Source organism: Dasypus novemcinctus, chromosome 25 (genome assembly GCF_030445035.2).
Source record: "Dasypus novemcinctus isolate mDasNov1 chromosome 25, mDasNov1.1.hap2, whole genome shotgun sequence".
Lineage (NCBI taxonomy): Eukaryota > Metazoa > Chordata > Mammalia > Cingulata > Dasypodidae > Dasypus > Dasypus novemcinctus.
The window spans coordinates 41,903,357-41,930,632 of record NC_080697.1 but is presented as its reverse complement, the minus strand read 5'-3'; the positions used below and the strand labels follow the sequence as shown (position 1 = coordinate 41,930,632).

General features: G+C 41.5%; 1 protein-coding gene across 4 annotated transcripts in view; it reads left to right on the top strand.

The window, feature by feature from the left end:
- Positions 1-27,276, top strand: part of TRAPPC12 (trafficking protein particle complex subunit 12) — a 141,163-nt gene that overhangs the window by 94,501 nt on the left and 19,386 nt on the right. For 3 of the 4 annotated variants that reach the window (XM_012520619.3, XM_058287936.2, XM_058287938.2), the window contains 3 exons: positions 2,325-2,437; positions 17,774-17,846; positions 21,995-22,068. In XM_012520619.3, the coding sequence (XP_012376073.3) occupies positions 2,325-2,437; positions 17,774-17,846; positions 21,995-22,068 (260 nt within the window). The remainder of the gene's footprint in view (positions 1-2,324; positions 2,438-17,773; positions 17,847-21,994; positions 22,069-27,276) is intronic. The other variant, XR_011647482.1, reaches the window with a different exon arrangement.

The window sequence follows — 27,276 nt, the reverse complement described above, 5'->3', positions numbered from 1 at the left end:
TAAATTACAAATTACAGTTATTCATTGCTGTTATATAGGAAAGCAGTTCACATTTATATGTTAACTTTATATCCTACAAATCTGTTATAATTGCTTATTAATTCCAGAAGTTTTTGTCAATTCATTCAGAGTTTCTGAATAGGGTAGCTAAGGTGGCTCAGTGGTTGAACGCCAGCTTCCCACATATAAGATCTTGGGTTCAATCCGCAGCTTCAGTACCTAGAAGAAGAAAAAAAGGTTACTAAATAGACTAGCATGTCATTTGCAAAGACAGTTTTATTTCCTCCTTCTGAATCTGTAAGCCTTTCATTTCCTTTTCTTGTCTTATTGCATTAGCTCAGACTTCCAGTATGTTGAATAGGAGTGGTGAGAAGAGACAGCCTTGCCTTGATTCCAATTTTCGGTGGAAAGCGTCAAGTTTCTCATTAAGTGTGACATTAGCTATAGATTTTTTTGTGGATATTCTTTATCAAATTGAGGTAGTTCCTTTCTATTCCTTGTTTGCTGAGAGGTTTTAGTCATCAGTGAGTGTTGGATTTTGTGAAGTATATTTCTACACCTATTGATATGATCATATAATTTTTATATATTGTTGGATTGTCTTTGCTAACATTTTGTTGAAGATTTTTTGTTTTGTTTTGGTTTGGTTTTTTCTTTTGTTTTTAGGAGGCACTGGAAACCAAACCCAGGACCTCCCATGTAGGAGGTGGGCACTCAACTACTTGAGCCACATCTACTCCTATGTTAAGGATTTTTGCATGTTCATGAGAGATATTGGTCTGTAGTTTTTTCTTTCTTATAATGTCCTCTGGTTTTAGTATTAGGATAATGCTGACCTCATAGAATGAGATAGAGAGTGTTTCTGTTTTCTGGAAGAAATTGTAGAGAATTGGTATCTTTTCTTCCTTAAATGTTTGGTGGAATTCATCAGTGAAACCACCTGGGCCTGCTTCTTTCAGTTTTGGAAAGTTATCAGTTATTGATTCCTTTTTTTTTAATAGTTCTAGGCCTATTCAGGTTATCTGTTTCTCCTTGTGTGTGTTTTGGTAGATTGTGTCCTTCACGGAATTAGTCCATTTCATCTAAGTTATCTCATTTGTAGGCATAGAGTTCTTCATAATTTTCTTTTACTATTCTTTTAATATCCATGGAGGTGGTGGCACTTCCTTCATTTCTAATGGTATTAATTTTGTCTTCTCTCTTTTTTCTTGATTATCCTGTCTAAGGTTTATCAATTATTTTGATCTTTTCAAAGAACCAGGTTTTGATTTTTTTTTCCTGTTTATGGTTTCATTGATTTCTGCTCTAATTTTTATTATTTCTTTTATTTTGCTTGCTTTCCGTTTATATTGCTTGTCTCTCTTTTTTCCTGAGGTAGGAGCTTATGTTATTTATTTTTCATCTTTTTTTTCTAATATGATCATTCACTGCTATAAAGTTCCTTGTTAGCACTGCTGTCACTGCATTCTATAAATTTAGGTAAGTTATATTTTCATTTTCAGTTAGTTCAAAATATCTTCACATGCCTTTTTGATCACAGAGAGTTTTCAGGTCTATGGACAATTGCCAGGGCAAGGAGCAAATAACACCCTGCTACCTTTTCATATAGAGTGCTTATTTATAAATTAGATTTGGAAATTTCTAGTAACAGAAGTTTTTGTTTCTGGGCTTGTCATGTAAAGCTTGAAGAATTCTTGAGATATTTGCTCCTTAAAGGTTAGTTGTAAACCATATGGGAGCAATTATTGCCTATTCTCTACTTGATACATAAGAATGGAAATGACACAACTTCAGCACTGCGCATGGGCCAGCTCCACACGGGTCAAGGAGGCCCGGGGTTTGAAACGCAGACCTCCCATGTGGTAGACAGACACCCTAACCACTGGGCCAAGTCTGCTTCCCTTATATTTTTTAATGTAACATTTTGTGTGATCTATGTTTAAAAGAAAAGATAAAAAAATAAAAAGAATACATGAGTATTCTATCTTGTTTTCTTTTTTTTTTTTGGAAGGGACAGACTGTATGTACTATTTCATTCATTTTATGTTAGTTTATACGTGATTGAATTATAGCTATAGAAATATTAATGATATCTACCTGTCTCCTCTTATAATTGTCTAGACATATTTATGTACAGTTTTACAGAGACAACTCGCATATTTTTAGAGCTGACACCATTGAATTCATTACCAAGGGATGCTTGCAAAATAATCTTATCACCACTTCCTCTAGGACATTTGCAGGTGCCTCCTTAAAATGCATTAGGTATGAAAACATACTTAATTATAGCAAACAGATTAACTCAACTTTGATTTTGATTCTAGGCTCAATGGTTCCCTTTTCAATGCGAATCTTACATGCAGAACTTGAGCAGTATCTGGGGAATCCCCAGGAGTCACTTGATAGACTACACAGAATGAAAACCATCTGCATCAAGGTAAAGGTCTCTCCAGAATAGCCTGTTCTTGTTATCCTTCACACCCACACACACACACTTGATTTGGGAATACACTATTTCCTTTTCTGATAATAAGCATATCTCTTTGTTCTCTACCCATTCCATCCCAACTATCACCACTTTTTCCTTCAAAAAGGTAAGTTGCCCTATTTCATCATGATCACCATATTCATTATTCTAGCTAAAATAATTAAGTGCTATGGATAGTTTTTGGCAAAGCTCAAATCTTAAAATCTTTCTTATTTAGTATTATTTATACTAAGATGTTGCAAACAAAATTTTCCTCTTGTGTTGAAATCATGTTTTTGAACATATGTCCAGGCTGCCAACTAAAGTACTTAAATGTGCCAGACCATTGTACATTTCGCATATATTTATTAAGCATTTACTTTGTGTTGAACATAGGCATTGGAGCAATGTTTAAAATGATAATGGTTAAGAATTTCCCAGAATCACAGCAAATTACACTGTATAATGACAACTGTCGTTCATAGTATTGACTCTAAAGACATGGTTTGGAAGTACTTTCTGAATTATTCTTGACTTTGAGGTAATACAGAAGGCCTCAAACTTACATAAACAGAGCATCAAATTATATATATATATATATTCTGTGATATGATGGAAAAATGTAGGATTTAGAAACTTTGCCATTTATAGACTATGGCAACCCTACCCTTTAAATAAGGAATTCTTTTTTTTTTTTTTTTAAAGATTTATTTATTTAATTTCCCCCCCTCCCCTGGTTGTCTGTTCTTGGTGTCTATTTGCTGCGTCTTGTTTCTTTGTCCGCTTCTGTTGTCGTCAGCGGCACGGGAAGTGTGGGCGGCGCCATTCCTGGGCAGGCTGCTCTTTCTTTTCACGCTGGGCGGCTCTCCTCACGGGCGCACTCCTTGCGCGTGGGGCTCCCCCACGCGGGGGACACCCTTGCGTGGCACGGCACTCCTTGCGCGCATCAGCACTGCGCATGGCCAGCTCCACACGGGTCAAGGAGGCCCGGGGTTTGAACCGCAGACCTCCCATATGGTAGAGGGACGCCCTAACCACTGGGCCAAAGTCCGTTTCCCAAAATAAGGAATTCTTAATCCTTTTTTGTTCCTTGGACCCCTTTGCCAGTCTCATGAAATGAATACTACTGTAATTTATTGCATAAATTCCTAAGTGAAGGAAATGCTAGATTTCAGTTAGAGGTCAGAGAAAATAAAATTGTCCATACTTCACAATGTCACTGAGTAGGTTAAATGAAATAATATATGTAGAAGTGCTGTGAATTGCTACAATAACCAGCAGTTATTATGAAAGTCTTCTTACCCCCAGGCTTTGTATCAGCTTCAGTTTTCCATATCATAACTTTAAAATAAAAAATGTGTCTATTTTCTTATACTTTTATCAGTTGATGGGGAAATAGTGTTACCAGCTTTTTTTCTATTGTAATATCTTTTTTTCTAAATCTTAATAAAATGCAATAAGATATCTTTATTTTAAGAAATAGGAAGTATATATATAGCTTAATATTGAGAAATTTTTAATCGATGATGGTGTTGGTTTTTTTTTTATTGTTTTTCATTAACATCCATATCACATTGGGGAAGAATTTTATAGTGTTTCAGAGAAGAAAAACCTGAGTCTTAGGGTTATTTGAGAGAAAGTCAGTTGAAATGGCTTTGCGAGTTAATTCTGCTGGTCCTAAAGTATTTCATATTTTGTTACTAAACTCCTTATGTGCAAAATAAGAGGAGTATATTTAGCACATAGGAGGAAACTATCTTACTGTGTTTAGTGATGGATTGAAATCTGCTCATCAGGGTGGTTTTATCCTGAAATGCCCGAGTAATGACTGTTGACAGGTAAGCATGGACTGAATAGAGATGAAGCAAAAGGTTTAGTGTAATCACATCATAGTACTTATGCTGACTCGGCTTTGAAAGAGGAAGGGGGGGTGATAGGAATTTACATAGTGTAAGGGACCTGCTATCCTTGAGTACGTGTGACTGTTTCCCTCGTTGGTCTCAGATTACACATGCCTCTCATAATGTGAAATATATCACCACATTTCATATAACTCTGATGTCTAAAAGAGAGATATTTTTCTTATGCCATGACCCCAGATGTAAGCCGATACTTTGTGGGTTAGAAATTGAAGAAACAGAAATGTATTCCAATCCTGGAGGGAAAACAACCATCTCTTACTAAGAGATGGTGTGTATGTCTTCATAGTTAATTGATTTGTCATCTTATATGCTGACTTAAAACTAAAATAACTGGTAACAACATGTAAAATAATTAGTTGATACTTGAAAAAAGAAAGAGAAAGACAGACCTAGAGCACGGAAATACATACAATCAACCTTAAATTTCTTCTGCCATTACCCTGCAAAATAAGAAAAACAATCCTTAAGCTTCCTTTTTCACTTCCTCTACATTATGGGCCACGTATCACCCTTAAGGCATGCTTTACCCTTCCAAGGTTGATTTAATGTTTAGTTTAAGCTGTTTTCAACTGGGTTCCTATATTGGGCACTTAGGAACATGGGTAATTTGTCTCTGGCCCCACTACTCTCATCTCAGTATAGCTGTGTCTGAATTTGTTCATTTGTTATTGCAACAAATATTTATTCAGCACCTACTGTGTGCTACATGCTAACAATTAATGGTGAAGAAAATACACCCCCCGTCCTTAATGAGTTTACCATCCAACATACAATCCGTGTTTCACAGACAACCCAGTCAGTCCTTTTTCATTTGTAGCCATTCACAATATATCATAGTTGTCCAGAATTTAAAAAATAGAAAATTGTGTTCAAACTAGGATTTATTACTCCAGAAGTATAAAATCTAGAAATAATAAGCCAACACACCGTTATTATGGCAGTATTGATTTGGGGGACTCAAGAGATTTTAATATGTTACTTCCATTTAGGTCTGCCCTTTGGCATGACCATTGATCCTCTCTAGTTTACAATTGTAAATGAGAGGTTAGGGTGAAAGATCTCTAAGAGTGTGTCTAGCATTAACATTCCAATTTTTTTGAATTATTGATAATTCAAGGAAACCCTTGGAAAAAGTTAAACCTAAGAGTTCATCAAAAGAGCTTGCTCTAGGTGTGTCCTCTTTCCTGTTTTATTTAGAGCATTCACCTATGTACGCCCCCACCTACATGCAAAAGTAGTTCTTTTCTTGGCTCAGTGTACTGTGTTACACTGGTGATGACGGTAATGGTGGTGATGATAGCCATCAACATGTCTTAAGTACTTGCAGTGGAATAGGCACTGAGCTTAATATTTCACATTAACTTTCAAAGTTAATGCTCACAATAGCTGTAAGAGATATTATCCCAAATTCACCTACAAGGAAACAGCCTCAGAGGGGTTAAGTATTTCCTAAAATACTACAATTAGGTAGTGGTGGAGCCTAGATTAGCTTTACATGACTCTAGAAACGTCATCATTAATCACTACCCTGTGTTTATCTGTCATTTTAAGACTATGAGTCCTTTCTTTCTCATGAAGTACCATCCATTCCCTGGTGCCTTATAGAGTAGTGGTACTGAACTTTGGTCTTATGTATCATTTGACAGTACCAAAAAATATACCTACTGTACTTGCTTTTGCCAAAAATTGGTCCCAGTAGGTACAGGGAACTGTAGACTCTTGAAATGGGAGAAGACAATCAAAGAGGGAAAGATATTAGTCAAGAATGTTAAATATATATGCCCTGCAGTGAAACTTTCCATTAATTCCTCCTCCCTCAATTTACCTTCCTCATGTCTGTACCTTCCATCTCTTGCTTCTTGCCTAAGTTTAGAGATGGTAGTATTAATCACTGCATCATACACTTAGGTTGGTTACGGAACCCATTACAGAAGCAATTTTGCCTAATGATTTAAAGTTGCAGTTATTGAGCTGGACCACACCCAGATCACAGTATCTAGAATCCTTCAAACTATTCTTCTCACAGGGAGACACTTGAACAAGCAAGAGTCCTGTACTGATATTGCAGTAGGTGGCACTTGGCTAGCCTTGATGTTGATCTTAGATGTTTAACTCAAAGACATTCTACAAAACTAGCATCAGAGTTTCTAGAAAGAAAAAAGCAAGTAAGTTATTTGGTTCATATTCCCCAAAGAACTCCCTATTCCATTTATTTTCAGTGCTTTCATGGCATCTGTTGTTGGTCTTTGAAGTAGTTTTTCCAGGCTGGAGGTCAGGAATGGTTGTGGAATTAACATGTTTCAGAAGGGGGTAAATAATAAAGCTAAGAGCCAAACTAGGACAGTTGAAGGTTTTTATCCTTTGGTAATAAAGTCAACTAAGACAATTCAGGTTGCTTAGAAAATGAATTTACTTGCCATTTGTATAAATATATTCTGAGCCCTGCTGTCTGATAATTGCCACTCCGGCAAAAATCAAATCTTCTCAGGTTCAGTTCCCAGCATGGATTTCCCAAATGAAAAGAAACAACCTTATGTGACAGCCAAAGTGAGGTATGTGAGGGGGCACAGGAACAGTTGGGGGTAGATGAGAAGCAAAACACCTGCCACCCAATTACACTCATCCCAGTTGAACCAACATTTTTTCTCTTTGCAGTTTTGATCTCCGTCATTCAGCTTCTTAGAGAGGATGCTGAGACAGAAATCTCCCATTGTTTCCACTCTATGTTTCCACTCTACGAGCCACAGGGTAGCACAATTTAAGATTTTGTGGTAGTCTCAAGCGGAAGTACCAGACATAGAGGCATGTTGTGACATGGAGTTTTGTGGTATGATGTGGTTTCCAAATAGTTATATCAACTACACAGCTATAACATGGGAAAATATCTATGACATAATATTTACTTCCACAGCCAGCCTACAGATTTACAATTAGAATATGTGCTGACCAAAGTAAATAATCTTCATTGGAGGGCAGTGGACTTGGCCCAGTGGTTAGGGCGTCCGTCTACCACATGGGAGATCTGCGGTTCAAACTCCAGGCCTCCTTGACCCATGTGGAGCTGGACCATGCACAGTGCTGATGCACATAAGGAGTGCCATGCCACACAGGGGTGTCCCCCATGTAGGGGAGCCCCACGCTCAAGGAGTGCACCCCATAAGGAGAGCCGCCCAGCGTGAAAGAAGGTGCAGCCTCTCCAAGAATGGCGCCACACACACTAAGAGCTGACACAGCAAAATGATGCAAGAAAAAGAAACACAGATTCCCATGCCGCTGACAACAACAGAAACGGACAAAGGAAAACTCGCAGCAAAAATAGACTCAGAGAACAGACAACTAGAGTGGGGGGGAGGGCAGAGAAATAAATAAATCTTTAAAAAAAAATGTTCATTGGAGAAAAATTACACCAATATGTCAGTGTGCATGTTATGATTAAAGGTCATTTTCACTTTATTTTCTGATTCTTATACAGTGCATATATAAGGTTGGTAATCAGACCTTTTTTCTAAAGAAGAGAATTAAATGAGGCCTGTGGGGCAAGGGGAAAATAAGAGCAAGCCAGTGGTAAGTTTGGTAAAGCAAAAGGTATGCCAAAAGCAGATTTGGTACTGAGGCCCTAAGTAAGCAAAGCAAAAGAGAAACATAACCAATTACAGGTTTCTCTGCATCCAAACTCCAAATGCTTCCTTAAAAGAAGCCCAGCATTTACTATGGAAGCGCCACCAAAGAATGATTAGTATTCAACAAGTGACTCTTAGAGCAACGGTGTGAATTTTTCTACAGCTCCCCATTTAGCAGGGCGTGATTCAAGACTTTTACAAAGTAGTCCAGAGCATTGATTTTATTATTGTCTTTGAATTACTGGTTGATAAGTAAGACCCATTTAGTGAATTAGTAAATGTTTGGCCCGATGAGATTACATCAACGAATAATAAAATATATCATTATTTAAGGTAAGTTTTCCATGCTGGTATGATTTAGAAAAATTAATATCCTCCGCTGTATAAAGCAGCAGATACCTCAACCCTCTGATTTCTGCTCCTCTTCCCTGCTTGGACAGCCTTGGGGAAGGAGCCAAGTGAACACGTTTCTAAAACTATTGCATAAATAGGTGTAACCCACAAATAATGATGCCAAATTAGCTTGAGGTTTAGTTCATCACTAATATGAACTTGCTCAGAGTAGTCTTGAGTTCAACTCCATCCCCCCCTGCAATTTTTATATCCTCTACCCACCCCCGGTTAGTTTAGTTGAAGGTACCATGCTAAAAGAAGTGCTTCTTCAGTGATGTAGCCCACAGCTGAACGAGGCAAAGAAAAAGATATATTTGTTTGTACTCTGGAAAAGAAATGTATCAAAATTTCTTTATTTCTCTTCTGATGGTTGCCGATAAGGTAAGAACAAGAGCTTTATTTCTAGAAAGGGTTAATATCTTTTCTAAAAAAGATTTTTGACAGAAGGACATGTTCAGCTATGCTGTTTTATGTGTAAACAAAGTCTAAAATGCAAGAAAGGAGAGCCATTGCCAGGCAGCTCCCTGGCCAAGCCGCCTGGGGAAACACTGCAGGTAGGCTGGCCATCAGTATGCTGAAAATGTCCAGGTCACTGCCAGCGCCTCATCTGACTCAGACAGTTCGGTTGCCCTACTTTTCCGCTGCTCCAGCAGAGAACAAATTGATTGTGGCTTAATCAGATAAGATGGGGATGATTGGCAAGTGGAGAGGAGTAATTGAAAGATACAGCGAGGATGGCTCAGCTTCCTCAGTCGAGGCAGCATATCTGCCCTTTGCCGTTGAGGTTTGTACTCCCAGGACCCGGTGTGTGCTCAGAATACTCAAGCAGGAGAAGCACACAGGAATGTCCTTTGTCAACATTGGTTTGTATCTCGATTCAGCTCCAAATGGAAATTCATACCTTTAGAACCCTCCTGATTGCATCATTGCAAACCACAGGACCTGTGCTTGGGAATGCCCAGCAGTTCCACTGAGCAACTTCAACCTAATAGAAGATCCGTTGCCAAAGATAAATTACAAGGCCACAGAAGTTAACCGATGATCGAGCCGTGAAGTACGCATGATAGCACAAAGAGAATTGAGCTCTTCATGTAATAAAAAGTTCTTAAATTCCACCTCCTTTTCCTTGTTTTTCTCAGCATTGTTTATTCTCTGATTCTGTCATCTGAATGTAAAAAGGAAAGTAGTTTATTTCGAGGTATGAAGGCTCCGTCAGGGACACTGTCTTTTAGGCCAGGAGTGTGCGATGGCCTGTGGATTCAGGCAGAGTAGGTAAAAATCCCCAAATCCAAAGTGACTCTGACTCTTACTAGCTGAATGACCAGCTCTTTTATTCAGCCTCCCTAAGGCTCAACTTCCTCATCTCTAAATGAATAATGTGACCACCTCCTTGCATTATTTTGAGGACAAAATCAGTGATACATATAAATGACAGCACAGTGGCTGGTCCATGGTGAGTGTTAAATAATTCTTTATGTTGTTTGGAGCAGCTCCAAGAAATCTATTTAACTTTGGAAAATCTCCTTTCCAAAGGGCTCTCTAGGAAACTGTAGCAGAAATGGGAAGGCTGCAAGACTTGTCAAAGAAATCAAGACACTCTGGGACAGGCCTGCTCTAACCGTTGGTTTGGGTTAGGATAGATCCACTCTAAAGATTTGTTTTTTATTTATTTCTCTCCCCTTCTTGTCCCAACCCCCACCCCCATTGTCTGCTCTCTGTGTCCCTTCGCTGTGTGTTCTTCTGTGACCACTTCTATCCTTATCAGCGGCACGGGAATCTGTGTTTCTTACTGTTGCGTCATCTTGCTGCGTCAGCTTTCCCTGTGTGTGGTGCCCTTCCTGGGCAGGCTGTGCTTTCTTTCACACTGGGCAGTTCTCCTTATGGGACACACTCCTTGCGCGTGGCGCTCCCCTACGTGGGGGACACCCCTGCGTGGCACGGCACTCCTTATGCGCATCAGCACTGCGCATGGGCCAGCTCCACACGGGTCAAGGAGGCCCGGGGTTTGAACCGCGGACCTCCCATGTGGTAGGATGACACTCTATCCATTGGGCCAAGTCCGCTTCCCATAAGTTCCTCTTAAAACACCAAATGAGGAACCCATTTCCAAATTTCCAAGTTAAAGCTAAACCTCTTCAGTATGCTGGCCTCAACATGCTGTTCCTTACTGAAAACCTCATCTAAAGAGCATGTGGCAACTTTGGTTTACTTTATGGATTAGTTATTGCTGCATAACAAGTTACTTTTTGTTTAAACCTTTTGGCTTAAAACAATGAACAGTTATTGTCTTGCCATCTCTGGGTCAGGAGCTCAGGAGCAGCTTTGGTGACTTTGGCTCAGGGTGTCTCGTGAGGTGGCAGTCAAGGTGTCCCTTGGGGCCACAGTCATATGAAGGGGGCGCTGGGGCTGAAGAATTGGCTTCCCTAGTGGCTCCTCACACACTTGTCAAGTTTGCTAATTACTGGCAGCAGGCCCCCATTTCTTTGCTGCTGTGACCTTTCTGTAGGGCTACTGAAGTGTCCTCAAGCCATTGCAGCTGGCTTCCTGAGCGTGAGTGAAGAGAAGCGGAAGAAGCCATAATGTCTTTTATGGCCTAATCTTAAAGATCACACAGTGGCATTTCTACCTAATTCTGTTGATTAGAAGAGACTTACCAAGTCCAGCCCACACTCAAGGGGAGGGAAATTAGGCTGCACCTTCTGAAAACGGTATCAGAGAATTTGTGGACCTGTTTTAAACCACGCTGCCTTGGTTAATCAGCTTGAATCTCTTAAGGACATAAAGGCTTCCTCTTAGTAAGGACCCTCTCCTCCATTTCAGTCCCTTCAAGGTGAATTTGGAGCACAGTTGATCACAAAAGGTGGAAGTTCTGGCATTTGACTTATTGGTGCAAGACTTGTATACATTGAGAGTCTTCCCTTCAACTAACAAAGCTTATTGGTAGGCTCCTCGAAAAACTGCCTACCAGCCAAATCGCAATGCAGAATTATAGCTTTCACCTTCCTCTTTGGCAATGCTGCTTCTCAGTGCTTTGGAAGCACCTGGCAATTTCAGAGATCCACTTAATATTTAAAAGTCATCACAGCATTAATTTCATTGCTCCCAAATTACACAAAACTAAACCTTTTACATATTACAAGGATGAGGAAGGGAGATAAACCAGAGCAAAAATCTGAGGCAGTGGAATTTTTTTTTTTTATTTCCTGTTGTTTCTACTCTTACTTGTAATTAATATTCATTTATGACTTTTAAAGTTTACAAAATACTTCCAAGTACATTCTCATTTGATCCTCACAATTTGTACTCTAGTCATGTAAAAGTGTGGCATTTACAGCTAAGGAAATAGAAATTTAGAGAGGTTAAGGTTAAAGTCAGCCAGTACTTGAACCCAACTCTTCTGATACCAAGATAATTGTTCTTTTTATTTGCACCACTTTGCCCTACAGATAGAAAACATGAAATGCTTCTCAGAATGGGCAAAATAATGCCTACTCCACAAAGTTTATTATTGTAAAGCTTAAACAAAATATGGGGAGTGGAAGTGGCTCAAGTAGTTGAGTGTCTGCTGCACGTGAGAGGTCCCAGGTTCAGTTCCAGGTGCCTCCCAAAAAAAAAAAAAATGATAAAACCAACTCAGGGAAGCCGATGTGGCTCAGTGGTTGAGCACCAGCTTTCCACATACCAAGTCCCGAGTCTAATCCCCTGCCCCCAGTACCTCAAAAAAAAAATAAGATAATTTATGTGCTTCAAAACCATAATATGCCCTAATATGCCCATACATCTTCAAAATGTACAGTTATTAGTAGCTTTTAGCATTTGTTAAGCCCTACATGCCCTTGTGGTGCTTTGTTATATAGCTCCACAGAGCTCTTGCCCAACTAGGACTGTGCCAGGAAAAGCTCCCACAGAAGGCACAGGAAGCTGTCTTCCAATAAAGGGCCCTTTCATATGGATTTTGGGCTCACTTGCTATGCAAAGATGCCCCCATTCACTCAGTCATGTTTTACTACTCCTTATCACCTAGAATAATAATTACTTCTGCTACCCTTGAAATACAAGTATTTTGGTTCTGTTCCAAACCTCTATTTTTGCCAAAGATTTCATCATTCTCTCTGCCACTGAGGTTTTTAACATAGAAACCATTCAGCCCCGTTCGGGCCCCTGCAGTCACTCATCTGTTCTACAGCTTTTTCGTAATGTATTTTACTGTGCCTTGATTTCCAGTCCCACCGCCTCCTTCCTAGTCTAGGCCCCCATGACTTTTGCCAGGATTACAGAGATTCTCTGCCGCCGGGCATTTGTCCCACACTACTCAGGTGTCCTACACATGATTGACAGATCAGTCTTCCAGATATACTTTAGGGGCCTTTTTTTTTTTTTTAAGGTTTATTTATTTATATATTTCTCTCCCCTTTCCCCCTCCCACCCCAGTTGTCTGTTCTCTGTGTCTATTTACTGCGTCTTTTTTGTCCGTTTCTGTTGTCAGCGGCGTGGGAATCTGTGTTTCTTTTTGTTGCATCATCTTGCTGTGTCAGCTCTCCATGTGTGCGGCGCCATGCCTGGGCAGGCTGTGCTTTCTTTCGCGCTGGGCGGCTCTCCTTACGGGGCGCACTCCTTGTGCGTGGGGCTCCCCTACGCAGGGGACACCCCTGCATGGCAGGGCACTCCTTGCACACATCAGCACTGCGCATGGGCCAGCTCCACACGGGTCAAGGAGACCCGGGGTTTGAACCTTGGACCTCCCATGTGGTAGACGGATGCCCTAACCACTGGGCCAAGTCCACCGCCTACTTTAGGGGCCTTATCCCCCAAAGGTGAGCCTTCAATGACTCATCATGACCCTGAGGATAGAGGTCAAACTGCTTTGATCTCCATCCTCAAACTTACACCAAGGCCTTCTGTAATTTGGCCCTTACTTAATTCTCTAATCTCTTCATGCTACTTCCCAAACATGTGAGCTCCATGCTAGCAGTGTTACCCTCCACCCCACCCAGCTGGCAGTGTGGACTACCAGCTGCCCCTCTCCCCCCCACCCCCCACCCCTCCAGTTTTTTGGCCTGCAAACCACCTGGTTTGATTTGCAAGCTTAGAGCCCATCAAAGACTCTCCCCGAGTATTTCCTCCATGTTCAGTGACCAGCACCTGCTGTGTAGGTCATTCAGTACTGCAGATACCAAATGACTAAAACATGCTTTATTTTCCCCCTAGATCTTTTTTTTTTAACAACAGAAATCTTTTAATGTTTTGAAAAATTAAGAGCAGTGTATACAAAGTGCTTTGTAAAATTCTCAATTCAGATAAAAAATGAACACCTTGCATAATAGAATCTCTTAATAGTGGAGTTATCATACAGGCTGATTGTCTGCTATCCAGCACTTGCAGTAATCTCAGAATTTCTTTGGCTGTGCCTTCCAGTAGTCTGCCATGACTGAGCGCCAGCGCAGACTCACTCTCAACGCGCTTGCAATCGAGTGAGTGGGAGCTGCCGGCCTCGTGGCCCTCCTGAGCCCCAGAGTCCAAGCACCGCCCTCCTTCTCCAGGACCAGCGTTCCTCGGCTCCCTCCCCAGGAATCGTTCTTGGGTCTCCCCTTTCCTTTCCCACTGCCTTACCCGTCCATTCCATCCCCAGGTGCTGTCACTTTGACACCTAAGCTGGGTACCCCTCCCTTTCTCGGTTGCCATCAGCAGTGAAGGCAGCATAGCACAAGGAATCAGAGCATACAGTGCACCTGGTGTGAATCCTGCCTCAGTTTTCTCATCTGTGTAACAGGGATAATAACAGCATCTATCATCAGATTGTTATAAGAAGGAGCAGTATTTGTAAAGCTCTTAGACCAGTGCCCAGCACATAGTAATTACTACTATAAGTATTTGTCTAATAAGAATAAATACCTTGAACATATTACTGCAATAACCTTTGAATGGAGCTGCTTCCACTCTTGCACCCTAGAATTCTTTCTGTATGCAGTACTCAGAATCTTTCTGTAATTTCTGTCATTGCCTGGTTCACTTCAGTGGCTTCTACTGTACTTCAAATAAAATCCAGACTCCACACTATGGACTACAAGCCCTGGAATAATCTAGCCCCCACTGAACTCTCTACCCTCCATTTGTCCCACCCTCCCCCTTTCTCACAGCATTCCTTGCTCCCCCCAAGACCTTTCCTGCCCCAGGGCCTTTGCACATGCCGCTGCCTCTCCCCCCCGCACTCTTCTCTGCTCATTGCTGGATGGCCCTTATTATCCCTCAGGTTCTCAGCACACCATTTCTTGGTTTTCTTCTTTTTTGTCCAATATTCCAACTTTCCCACCAAATGTCCATGAAATCGAAGGCTCTCTTGCTTTTCATTGCACAGTCTAGTGCTAGCACATACTAGATACACGTGCAAGTCAAGGAATGAAGACAGGCACACACTAAAAGCATACCTTGGGCACTTTGGAGCAGAGAAGAAGAGCATTTCAAACAACCTGCAGAATCGGAGAGTTTCATAGGTGATAACAAAGCTGAGTCTTGAGGGATTTGTGAGTTCTCCAGTGAAGGGGTGGGGAAAGACAAACCAGGCCAAACAGCATGTGAACACAGGCAGCAGTGCTGGGCGTGTCTGGAACAAGCAATTCAGCTCTCCCAAATCATGGTGCACGTTACATCAGTTTGGGATAAGTTGATTTTTTTGGTGCTTTTAGAGCTCCAAATAGCTCTGTTTAAGGAGGCAACTGGATTCATAATTTTGAAGCTTCAGGGAGCGATCAGGGCTAGGAATCTGGAAGTTGCTGACATATTGATAGTTAAAACCGTAAAAGAACAGAAAGGTGATGGAGGTAGAAGGAGCAGATGGAAGGAGAATCTGAGGAAGATGATCACAGAAGCCTACCATGAAAAGTTGTGAAAAGGAGTAACAGACTGAAGAGAATCCACTGGACTTAGCAATTTCAAGATCATTGAGGAGAGTGAGGGAGAGAGAAGGGACTTGTTCATTTGCACTTCGCTGCATGTTTGAATTTTTTATAAGCATGTTATTACTTTTAAAAAACACTAATTAAAAAAAAATCACTACCAAGCAGTTTTCTTGTCCTCTGCTCTCCTCTTTGAATCTTCTATTGGCCATTTCTGTTAGCAATAAAATCGGTCATTCAGGGGCAGTCGATTTCACACCGAGTGACATTCTGTAACAGACCTCTGTCAGACCTCTTGTCTGAAGCCTTTCTCTAGAGCATTTTTTTAAAAATTCATCTTTTCACATGACTTTTTCTTAAAAACACGTATTTATTTTTTTCAATTTTTTAGAATGACAAAATAAATGTAGAAATCATACATTTCCTACACCTGCTGCACCTTGCCAATTTATTCAGTATCATCACAATGAAATATGAGAGCTGATACTTGGATCTCAGGGAAAAGTAGGCCCCAAAGTGGGAGCCGTAGTCTTCCCTGGGCTCCACGCTTAGCTGGCACCCCTGATTTCAACCCCTCGGTAACTAACATTTTCTACCTAGTACTTGACACACTTCTGCTTACTCCTCTTTGGAAACAAGCTCTCACTGATTATTGAGTAACTCTCCAATGTCAATACTGCCAGGTGCAGGGAAGACAACATTGAGCAAAAAAGCTGTAATTTCTTCCCATCATGAACCTGATATTACATTGAGGAATCCAGACAACTATGAGAAACTACAACTAAGGTCACATTACTCCAGAGTAGGTTTGGTCACTTTTAGTGTCACATTTACTCAACTCGTAACTTTTTTTTTTATTATTGAAATTTGGTACAGCTGAAACACCTACTTTGATTCATACCAAACAAAGAAGAAATGGCAGCCAGTGCCTTGGCTACATGAATCCTATGTAATATTCTGCCACCTATGCACTTAAAAACATGCCTCTGTTTTTTCAGAGCACCCTCCAGAATGGGCTGGGCTCACTTCATCATGCCTCTATCCTCCTGGGAAACACAATACTCCTGATCAGTTTCCAATTTAGATTGGACCCTGGTTGTTTAGTCTGTGATGGAAGGAACCAATGAGGAAATTGCAACCACCTTACTTTTGCATTCTAAACTACTTCAGGCTTTTGCAATATCTGCATTTTCTAAGTAATTCAAGGGTTGGGTTAGGAATGTTTCTGTCACTTTCCTTTATAGAAACAACCATTTGTAAATCAAGGTACTGTTACTTTATAAAGCCAGACAGATATCTCTAGAAAGACAACGATAAAAGCTACTAAGTGCGAATTATTGTTTCTCTTTTTGTCACTCAAGGATTCACTTCTAAATCAGCCTGGGACCTATTAACTGATATCATTAAATAGCCACTGAGGATGAGGAAATTTCATTTAAAACATTTATGTACCTTTCTTTTAGGAATAAGTTCTCTCCTGTCTTTTCTAGCTGTTTCTAAGTGCTAAAGCACTTAACGAGCCCAGGTCCCTGAAGACATTCCATCACCATTCCTGTGCTTACTTCACCCCCAACCTCAGAAAGGGCTGCTAGAGAGGAAGAACTGTAACTCTGCTTGATACTCCACCTCATATCTGCGTACCTTGTCCAACCTGTGTAGATTCATACCAAGAAATAAAACATGACTCTTGAAAAAAATGAAGTCGTAGGACTTCAGTGTCTTGTACACCTTGCCTCTTGGAGGTGGGTAGCTTGGGGAAATGTGAATTGGCAAGATAATATAATAAACAAAAAGTTTTTTGTTTTTTTCCCAAAAGCATGTGGCCTAAAATCAGTAAGCACAGAACTATAATATAACTTGACACTTTTTTTTTCAAGTGACATTTCTTTTCCTCCCTAACAAATAGTCTTTGCTCTTGAAATTTTGTTCTCCTCATCCTTCCCCTCAAAAGCAAAATGAAGAAAACTCTACCCAAATTATAGCAGCAACAGCTTCTTTTCTTTCAGGGAAAACCAAAAAGGCAAAGAAGCAACTGAAAGTTATTAACCAAAAGTTAAAGTGACAATTGCACAAAATTTATTTGGTGCATTAAAGAAGGCCGTGTACCTTGTGGTGCCCTTGAGGAATAAGACTGATATTTTCACAAAAGTTAATAATCATTCTCCTGTGTGACATACCTGACATTATTCTTTAAGAAAAGAAAAAAAACTTACTTATGTATGATGTCTCTTAATGCTTTATGAGCATCATAAACCCAAATTCCCCCATCACCTAGAAAACAGATTTCCCTCTTCATTTATGCCAGTCATGTCAGTCTGATAGTAATCAGTGATGTTTTTAAAATATGTCCATATGAAACATTCCTTGACAAGTTGGTTTTCATACAGAGAAATTTGCTTACCTAGAATATATTAAGGCAAACTCTAGGCACAAATTCACTTTTTATAATTTTGTTGTTCTTATTTTCAATTACCACAGATCCTAACAAATTTGGAGCAAGGCTTAGCTGAAGATGGGAGCATGAGTAACATCACACAAGAGAACAGACAAGGTTGGTTGAGCATACTTTTCAGAATTAAATAATTATCAAAAGTTACCAAAAGATTATTTAGCTCCAAAGTTATTTTTCTTGACTTCGTTCTCTTTTTTCCCTCATTCAGTAATCCATTCATTCATTCACTCATTCACTTATTCCTTTTTTCTGTTTCCATGCTGTTGATATAATGATGAACAAATTAGACATGGTCCCTGCTCACAGGAAGCCCACCATCTGGTGGGGGGAAGACATACAATAATCAAATAATTGCACCAATAAATGTAAATTTATAAGCTAAGATAAGTTGCATGAAGAAAAGCAATGTGAGGAAGCAGATGTGGCTCAAGTGACAGAGCTTCTGCCTACCATATGGGAGGACCCAGATTTAATCCCTGGGGCCTCCTGGTGAAAAAGAAGAGAAGGCATGCGCACTTGGCAAGCCAGTGCCTGTGTAAGTGCCCACATGGTGACCCAGTGCCCGCGTGGTAAGCCAGTGCCTATGCAAGTGAGTCACACAGCAAGATGGTGACATATCAAAAGAGAGCAAGGGAAGAGTCATGGTGAAGCGCAGCAGAAACCAGACACTGAGGTGGGGCAATTGACAGGGAACCTCTCTCCCCAACAGAGGTCTCCAGGATTGAATCCCAGTGAATCCTAGAGAAGAGAAAATGAGAAGAGAAGACAACACAGACAGTAAAAACAGCAGGGCAGGAAAATAAATAAATAAATAAATCTTTTTTAAAAAAGAAAAGCAGTGTGATTCTGAGAGAGTATACAGAAAAGGAACCATCCTATATACTTGGAATCCACCAAGCCTTCCCTTTGGAAGTGATGATTGATCTGAGATCTAAAGGATAATTATGAGTTTTACCTGGGTTGTAGGGCTTGCTGTCCACTCGGGGTGTACAACCTCATTTCAGGTTGGAGCAAAGCACTAAAAGCAAGCTGGAGTGAGGAAGTTGGAAAGTGTTAAAGCTGGGGTTGGAGACAACGACTGGGGCCATTCCATGCATTGGAGCCATGCTGAGACCTACGGATAGTAATGGAAAGCCCGTGAAGGGTACACTGAGCGGTGGGCTGACATGAGCAGATCTGCATTTTGAGAAAAAAAGCACTCTGTCTGCAATATGTTAAATAGAACAGGGCTGAACTTCTAATGATACTTTACTGAGATGTTCCCTCCCCTGAAAGGCCTCCCTCTCTCCTTAATCACTCATTCTCAGTGCCACCTCCTACTCATTGCCCTGTCAACCAATAATCTCATTATTTGCATGGCTTTCTCTCCTACCACCTGTGAACTCATTGAGTCCAGGGACTTTTTCTTGTGTATCTTTGTGTGCCTGACACATAATGGACTCTTGGTAAAAGTCCTCCAGAGCTGTTCTTTGAGAAGATTACTGTACTGTAGCTTGAGAGGAGAGAGCCTGGAGGATGAGACCAGTTGGAAAGCTTTCCAGTCAACCAGGGATCATGAGGCCCTGAAACATTCAGTAGGAATGGGGAGAATGGCATGGATAAAAAAAAATGTTGGCCAGCTGGTGTGAACAATCCTAGGCTACATTAATGTTTTTTTGTGTTTTGTTTGTTTCTCTCCCCTTCCCCCCGCCCCAGTTGTCTGTTCTCTGTGTCCATTTGCTGCGTGTTCTTTTGTCCGCTTCTGTTGTCAGCGGCAGGGGAATTTGTGTTTCTTTTTGTTGCGTCTTCTTGCTGTGTCAGCTCTCCCTGTGTGCGGCACCATTCCTGGGCAGGCTGCACTTTCTTTCGCACTGGGTGGATCTCCTTACGGGGTGCACTCCTTGCGCATGGGGCTCCCCTACGCGGGGGCACCCCTGCGTGGCACGGCACTCCTTGCACGCATCCGCACTGCGCATGGGCCAGCTCCACATGGGTCAAGGAGGCCCGGGGTTTGAACCGCAGACCTCCCATGTGGTAAGCAGACGCCCTATCCACTGGGCCAAGTCCACTTCGCATAATGTTTTAAATAAATCATCCTTTGTTTAGGAAATCCTAAATCACTGCCAGTTTATATGTGTGTGTACTCATGCACACTTTCTTTTCAGTAATTTAACTGCAAATAAATTAACAAGATCTGAAGGAGAGAAGTCATCATCCTCTCTTGGGCATCCCAGACATTCTCTGGCATTTCTCTCCACCTGAATCATCTTATTCCCATTGGGGCTCCTGTTTTAGTGGAAATGAGCGGAGACGTGTTAGATATCAGAAGGCAGTTCTTGGAAACCTAACCAAGAGTAACAACAGATAAACAGATTTACAAGGAGAATCAGGGAAGAATTAGAGCTCGAAAGAAATCTGCAAAGATAATCAAAAGAAATCTGCAATTCATTGAGACAATGCACATTTTACATTCATTAAGAACAGATATTGTTCAGAATTTCTTTTCATAAAAATAATGTTATTAAGGGGAATATAAGCAGCTAATATATTTTTAATTGCTGAAAGGCAAATTGAGTTAAGTTCTTAATTCTAGCAATTAAACTTTTTTTTGTTCTTAAGCACTCCAAGAATAAACATAATTTCTAGGTGATCATTATTTCAAAATTAACCATTGATATTGGCAAGAGACATAAAAAAAATTTCAGTTGGCAAGCAGGTCAGTATAAGGCAAACTCACTGAATTATCATCATTAACAGTATATTCAGAACCTACTAATCAATGTTCCTGAGCTATATTATATAGACTGTACACCTAATTTGTAGCTCTAAGACTTCTCACCAAGGGGGAAATGTGCCTTCCCGCCATTTACTTCTGCACGATAGCCCCTTCTCATCTTCAGGCCTTGCTTATTGTGTTTTCAGGCAACTGAATAATGAAGGTTGGATTCCTCCTAAACCAAGTTCAGAGCAGTGGAGTGAAGAGCACTGGACTGGGAGGCAGGGATCGGATATGTCTGTGGGCTCCCTGGGCCTCAATTTATTTATCAATAAAAGGTTTTAATTGAGCTCTGTCTTCATACCAAACCTTACTCCTAATAATGCCAGAGTAAAAACAGAAAAGTTGAGCTACTGGGCGGGAGGGCAACAGGAGATTGGGAGCCGTTGGTAAGCCCCTCCCTTCCCTCTAAGGAAGCTCCTGGGAGACTTTTGCAAACCTTGAGGACTACACGAAGCCCAGTTTGAAAACCCCTAGAACAGATGGGTTCAGGTTGAAAAGATGGCTGATAACTAAGGGCTATGTGGGGAGAATAGATGAAATCTGTGATGAAACATATCAAGAAGCAGTTGCTCTACGTGACAACAGATGCTGTGGGGAAGAAAGCATCCCTGCAGGGGTTTTTGAGAAGACCCTCGTAGCCTCTGTGTTGACAGCATACCAGCATAGATGCTAAATGGAAAGTCTTGTGATTTTGTATCATCATCATTATCCTATTTTACATGTGAAAAGTACTTTTAACCTTCTAGGTATTACCTTTATTCCTGTTATCAAGGTTGATCCTCACAAAACCCTGTAAAGTAGAGAGGGTGGGAGTTTTTGTTTCTATTTAAAAGATTCAGAAGCTGAGGCCCCAAGTCCCCTGGTTATTAAGCACAGCAAGAGCACCCGTGTCTTGGCACCCAGCTCTAAGGCTCTGGTGATGACGCACCTTCTCCCACAGCAAGCTCTGCCATGGAGGCACCGCAGGGAACCAGGCTTGCTTCACCCCAGGCAAGTGCTTGCCCATCCCCAGGCCATTTGCCTCACTTGAGTTCAGCTTTGAGCTTCTCTCTTCAGCCACCCCAGTCGGTCTGCTTTCCCAACCAATTAACTTTTATACCATGAAATTACATGACTGCAAGCAGATGGTTATCATCATTTACACTGGTTTTGCTTTCTTTGGGTTCTAACTTTAGAAATGTGGCTCTTGGTTGGATTATTTAATCTTTTGTCTGAACTGAATGCCGAGCAGTTGCCCTCCTGCTTTTTGTAGTTGCATCATTTATGCAGACATTCTATTCCTAGAACCAATTGCAGTCGTCCCTAGGAGAGGTGCTGTATTTTCTGTCTCACGGTGCAGCTCGGCAGCACATTAAAAATTCTAGGCTAAAACCCAGTGGTGTTAACAAGAGGGATCTTTTAAATCAGAATTCACAGGACCCAATAATTGATGGCTAGAAAGAACCTCTAATTTATTTGTGCACATTCACAAGCTGCTCTTATTTTGCAGCCTCTATTCAGCTGTGGAGGTCACGTCTGGGCCGGGTGATGTACTCTATGGCAAACTGTCTGCTAATGATGAAGGTACGTGGGTGGCAGTAACTGCAGAGCTACCGTATATTCTAGAGTAGGATGTCAGTGAAAACTGCAAGGGAATTGCTTGTACATTCCTGATAAGAAAAAGCTCCCACAGTAAACATGAAAGTTTACCTAAGCAGAGAATTAATTCAACTAAGTAATGGTTTATTTAATAGATAGTTCAGTAACACACTCTGGGGCTAAATTTACTTTAATTTCTACTGAAAGAAATTTCAACCAAATGGAGAATTTATATTTTCAAATTTAATTGTTCAAACATGGGTCTAAATGATTTAATTAAAATCATTATTCATTCTCATGCAAATTCTCATTCTCTCTCTCTCACACACACACACACACACACATTTTTCTTTGAATTCCATCCTAGAAAGGTATCCTTTTGTTCTTGCTGGCTTAATGGAGGGGTTTTTTTTCCACCTTTTCTTGACTTGATTTTATGATTGATGCTAATGTCATCTAATGACAGAGTTCCCCATAAGACCTAGTTCTCAGGACTTCACCCCGGCACTTTCCTAAGAAAAGAGCTTAAAAATAAAGGAGGCTGAACTGAGGGTGTCAGTCATTTGGTTTTTGCCAGTCTAGTCTCTCCCTGAGAAGTCCCTCCCCAGCTTCTGCAGCCAGGTTTTTGCTGGCTTCTCTCTTTGTTTGAAAAGCTCTAGCCCCCCACACCTGGGCTCACCTCTGGCCCTGAGAACCCAGATGTCCTGATGCAGGCTGGTGGCCTGGCCGCCAGCTGTGGGGACCAAAAGCCTCCTGCTGCTGCAGGAATCAATTAGCAGCAAACGCCCAGAGCAGCGCTCTTAGCACATTCTTGGCTGGTATAAGACTGGAGATCATAACTCCTCCCACACTCCCAGTTTTCAAGCTGCCCAAGGACATTGGTGAGCTTGATTTTCAGTACAGCAGAACAGGCAATGTGCCAAGTGGAAGAATCTGCTCCAAGGTTCCATTTTTAACCCTGACATGGCAGCCCTGGTCACTTTATGCATTGACCTGCTCCCTCGACAACCTGAGGAGATGATCACAGCCTTGCAGGGGCCTCAGCAGGCAGTTAGGTATTGACATCCCGTCATAACCATAAACAGCTCATCCGATTCAGTGGAAGAAAGCTAGGCTGAATCCAGGCCTCAAGAGAGGCCAGCTCTGCTGATGCACAGAGTGCCATCCTGGTGTTCTCTGACTTGTATGTCTGCCTCAGTAGTAGCATGATCCTGGAAATGTGGACCAGGAATTTTCATATCCATTTTCCATAGCAAGAGCCTATAGCAAATGACCGGAAAGCAACCCTTTCACATTTAGAAGCTTGAAAAGGAGAGAATAGAACTGATTTTTTTTGAAATCCCTCCCACCTCTTTATGCAGCCCTTTCCTCTCTCTTTCAACACACTGAATAAAAGAAAATATGATTTTTTAAGGAATTCTGTATTTTTGCTTAGAACTTTTTTCTCTTCGGTCTCAGGCCTGAGCTATTTCAGCTAAGGTCAGTTGCTCATGCAGTGTGTTATACCTCATCCTCCTCATCCTTTCTGCCTCCCCGTCTCCTCGCCCTCCCCCACCTCCCCTCTTTGTGCTGCAGCAGGTCTTGTCCACCTTGAAGTAAAAGGGAGTAACAGGCCTGCATACTTCCTCTCTCCAGTGCAGCATTTGGGCCGGAGGGAGGTCACTTCTCAGCAACTGAGTCTTTGGCGGTAAACCTGCCCCTGCCCAACACACCGGGGTCCTTTGCTCTTTGCCCTTCCAAAAACAGGCCATTCTCTGCAAGTGCTCTGATTATAGCCCACAGGGAAATCTCCACCTCACAGTCTTTCAGGGTGTTTTCTCCAGCCCTCAAAGACTGTTTTCACTTTCCCCTGAAATTCACCCAACTTGCCAGAAGGTTCTTGGGCAAAGAAATGGAGCACAAAGTATAAATTTGCAGGAGTGATCTTTCATTAATCATGAGACTAAAACCCCTGAGAGAAGGAAGCTACCTGTTCCACTGGTGGGTTTATATTTTCACGTGTAAAATGCATTCGTAGAAAATTATGGAATCAAAACGTTTTCTTTGTTGTGTTCTAGAGTTAAAAACAACCCCAGGCATGAGCTCTCCCTGTGTTGTTAAAACTCACTACAGAACTTATTATTGTGTCTCAAAAACACCTTTACAATGAACACAATTTAATTTGAAAATTTAGATTAATCCTTCATTTTCATGAGTTAAAAAAAAAAGAGTGAAAAAAAAGTGCAGTGATGGCAGTGCCAAGCATGTGCAGTCTGTTGCCATCTAGTGAGAGTACACGCTATTGCAATATTATATTGTCTTAATATGTAGGTATTATTTTAATTAAATTATTTGTATGAGCCAACAATGAGTTATTTAATCAACCATTTAATTATTTTGAATAATATTCCTATTGCAGTGAAATAAATATTCATTTAACTTTTTAATGATGAAAAATCTATTCATATGCTTCAGCCCCAGATATCTGCATAATGTACTGTAAAGACACAGAGCCTTGAAAGTTTTTCACCAAACTCACTATTAAAATGTTACTTCCTGTCTTTGGATTTTTCATTGAGTTAAGGCACCTACACTGGCTAACCACATTTGTGTGCCTAGACCTGCCCCGTGTACCTCCAGAGGTCCACTTACCTCTATGTGTCCCCTAGATTACACCCACACTGCACATCTCCTCCTATTTTGACTTCTTGTATAATTTAAGGAAGAGTATAACTGCGTAAATCACCTTCCTTCTTGCACTACTTTACACAACTCTTTTCTGGTTGCAAAATGATTGTAAATCTAGTTTCACAGCCACTAAAGTGTGGCTGCTGAAAGAAAAAGGGTGACGATTGAACTAAAATAGGTTTGTCCCTTTAAGCAAGCCATTCATACCCTTTTTCAAAGCCATTGCTATAGGATCTGGAGAGTAAATTAAGCTGTCTCTGAAGAGCTAGTTTTAGCCATTTTCCCTTAAAGTGGCTGTTTTTCCTCCATTGCCAATAAATAATTTCATTAAATAATAATCAATTTAAAGAAGCTCTCTAACACAGTTCTGCTCTGGTTTATTTGATGCTAAGCTCCTTGAAACATGTCAAAATGCATTCCACCTGGTTACTGCTGAGCCCCATGGGCGGACGTTACTGATCAAGCCTAAGGGACTCACCACCCCTGACCGTGACCGCCCTCCAGGAGCAGGTTTCCAGGCTGCTGCAGCCCTGGCCTGCGTCCACATTACAGGAGGCTCACCCCTGTCCCTTCCTTTTGTTGTCTTATCCCCTTGCCTAGAATCCAGCTTTCTCACATAGTTCCTGTGCGTAGCGTCTACTCAGTAATACTCTACTGGAAGAGCAGCATTTTAGCAGATCAACTGTTAAAAAAGAAAAGAAAAACAACTCTTCCTTCAAGGCTAATTCTCAGATTTGGAAACCTGCCCTTTCCAGCCTCACATTATCTACAGAAACTTAGATTCCTGACCTTGAGGAGGGAAACAGAAAATTTGTTAAAATAATGACACTGGCATCTGGGCCTCGGTGGCGCCTTCGTAAGGGATGGTCTGCAGGCAGCTGCTGCTAGAAGCAAGCACCCCCGCGCCCTCCAGACCACCTTCCCACCCCCCAGGCCCTCAGGAGTGGGTCCTCTTAGCTGAGAGTGTAATTAGGGTGATGAAGCCCACGGCAGAGGTTTGGGGTACGCACACTGGGTGTGAGCCAGTGACATTTCGGCTACTTGAAAAAAAAAAATCAAAGTTTGCCTTTTGTTCACTAAAAATCAAAAGGCAGGGCTGTGTGCTAAATTAGAACAGCTAATTCCCTTGCAGGAGTCGGCCTCAGGTGCCACCTTGCAGCAGACACCTCCTCCGGAAGGGCTGCCGCTGTCTCCAGCGCTGACCCACGTCGCCGGCGCTGCCGAGCCTCCATGGGCGGCAGGTGCCGCCCACCCCCTTCACTAAATGCTTCAAACCCGGAACCCGGACTCAGCGAAGAGGAGCCCTGGAGCTGCCAGCGAGGATGTCACATTCCTCCTCAGCTGCAGCGTCACTTACCCCAAGGGCTGAGGAATTGGACACAGAACAGTGGGTGTAGCTGTCTTCTCTGCGGCGCCTCACAGCGCGTACACGCACGTGGCCACACACACTCACGCACCAGCGAAGCTGGAAACAGGACAACCTTGCCGCAGTCAGCAATGACAGATCACAAGAAACGGGGAAAAGGAAGTGGAGGTATGAGCTGCCTGGCTCCTTGTGAGCATCGCACCCTGAATAAAATTAGTTTTAATGAGCTGCACTTGAAGGGACTAGACTGGAGAGACTCTTAATTTTTTTCTCTGCCAAAATGGAATCTTACTTGTCATCTTTCTTTAAAACATCCCAATTAGAAAACTAGTAATTCCACAGGTGCCAGATTGGGTGAAATTGAAAATGTGAAAATAAAAGTGTGTTCTGGGATTTTATGTTGAAGAAATCAGTAGAAAAATAACATCAGTGGCCATATTCATTGCTGACTGTTTGCTCTAAGTGCTACAGGAAAGCGTTCAGCACAGTTCTGGGTATATAGAACTGGCTAGATCACTGTTATCATTGTCATTAGGGAACGAATACTGGATTCATCAAAGGGCCAGAGACAAGACTGACAGTTGTGTCCCTTGTGACTTGACAAGACACCATCTCTCTGAGACTTGGTTTTCTCATGCAAAAAAAAAAAAAAGTGAATGGTATCTGCCTTTCTTGTTTGTGGATCAGCAGGACTTTTATTCACTCAGTATCAACCACATGCCTACTGTGGGCAGAGCAGTGGGTGTGTGGAGCAGATAAACACTAAAATGAGGACAGCACAGCCTTGCCCTTGAGAAAGCGCCACAGAAGCCAGTCCTTGCAGTATAGGGTAGAGGGTGAAGGGCGCGTCTAGAAAGGTATATGAAGATCCAGAGAGAAATGGAGAGTACAAATGCCAAGTACAATAGCTATCAAAGCCTTTTTAAATGTTTCTAGATAAATAGTTCTAAAATAGTAGAAATTTCTTGAATCATGTAGAGAACAAATAGTACTCAAGTATTCTACTGTGTCGGTCTGACCTGGGACTTTATGCTCAGTATCTAAGGTAAGTAGTTTTGTGGGGTTTTTGTTTGTTTGTTTACACATAAGAACTGTATCTCAATTTTTAGCATAGAAAATGTTTAAGAGACATATATTTGAAGAATGGAGACAAGACAAAA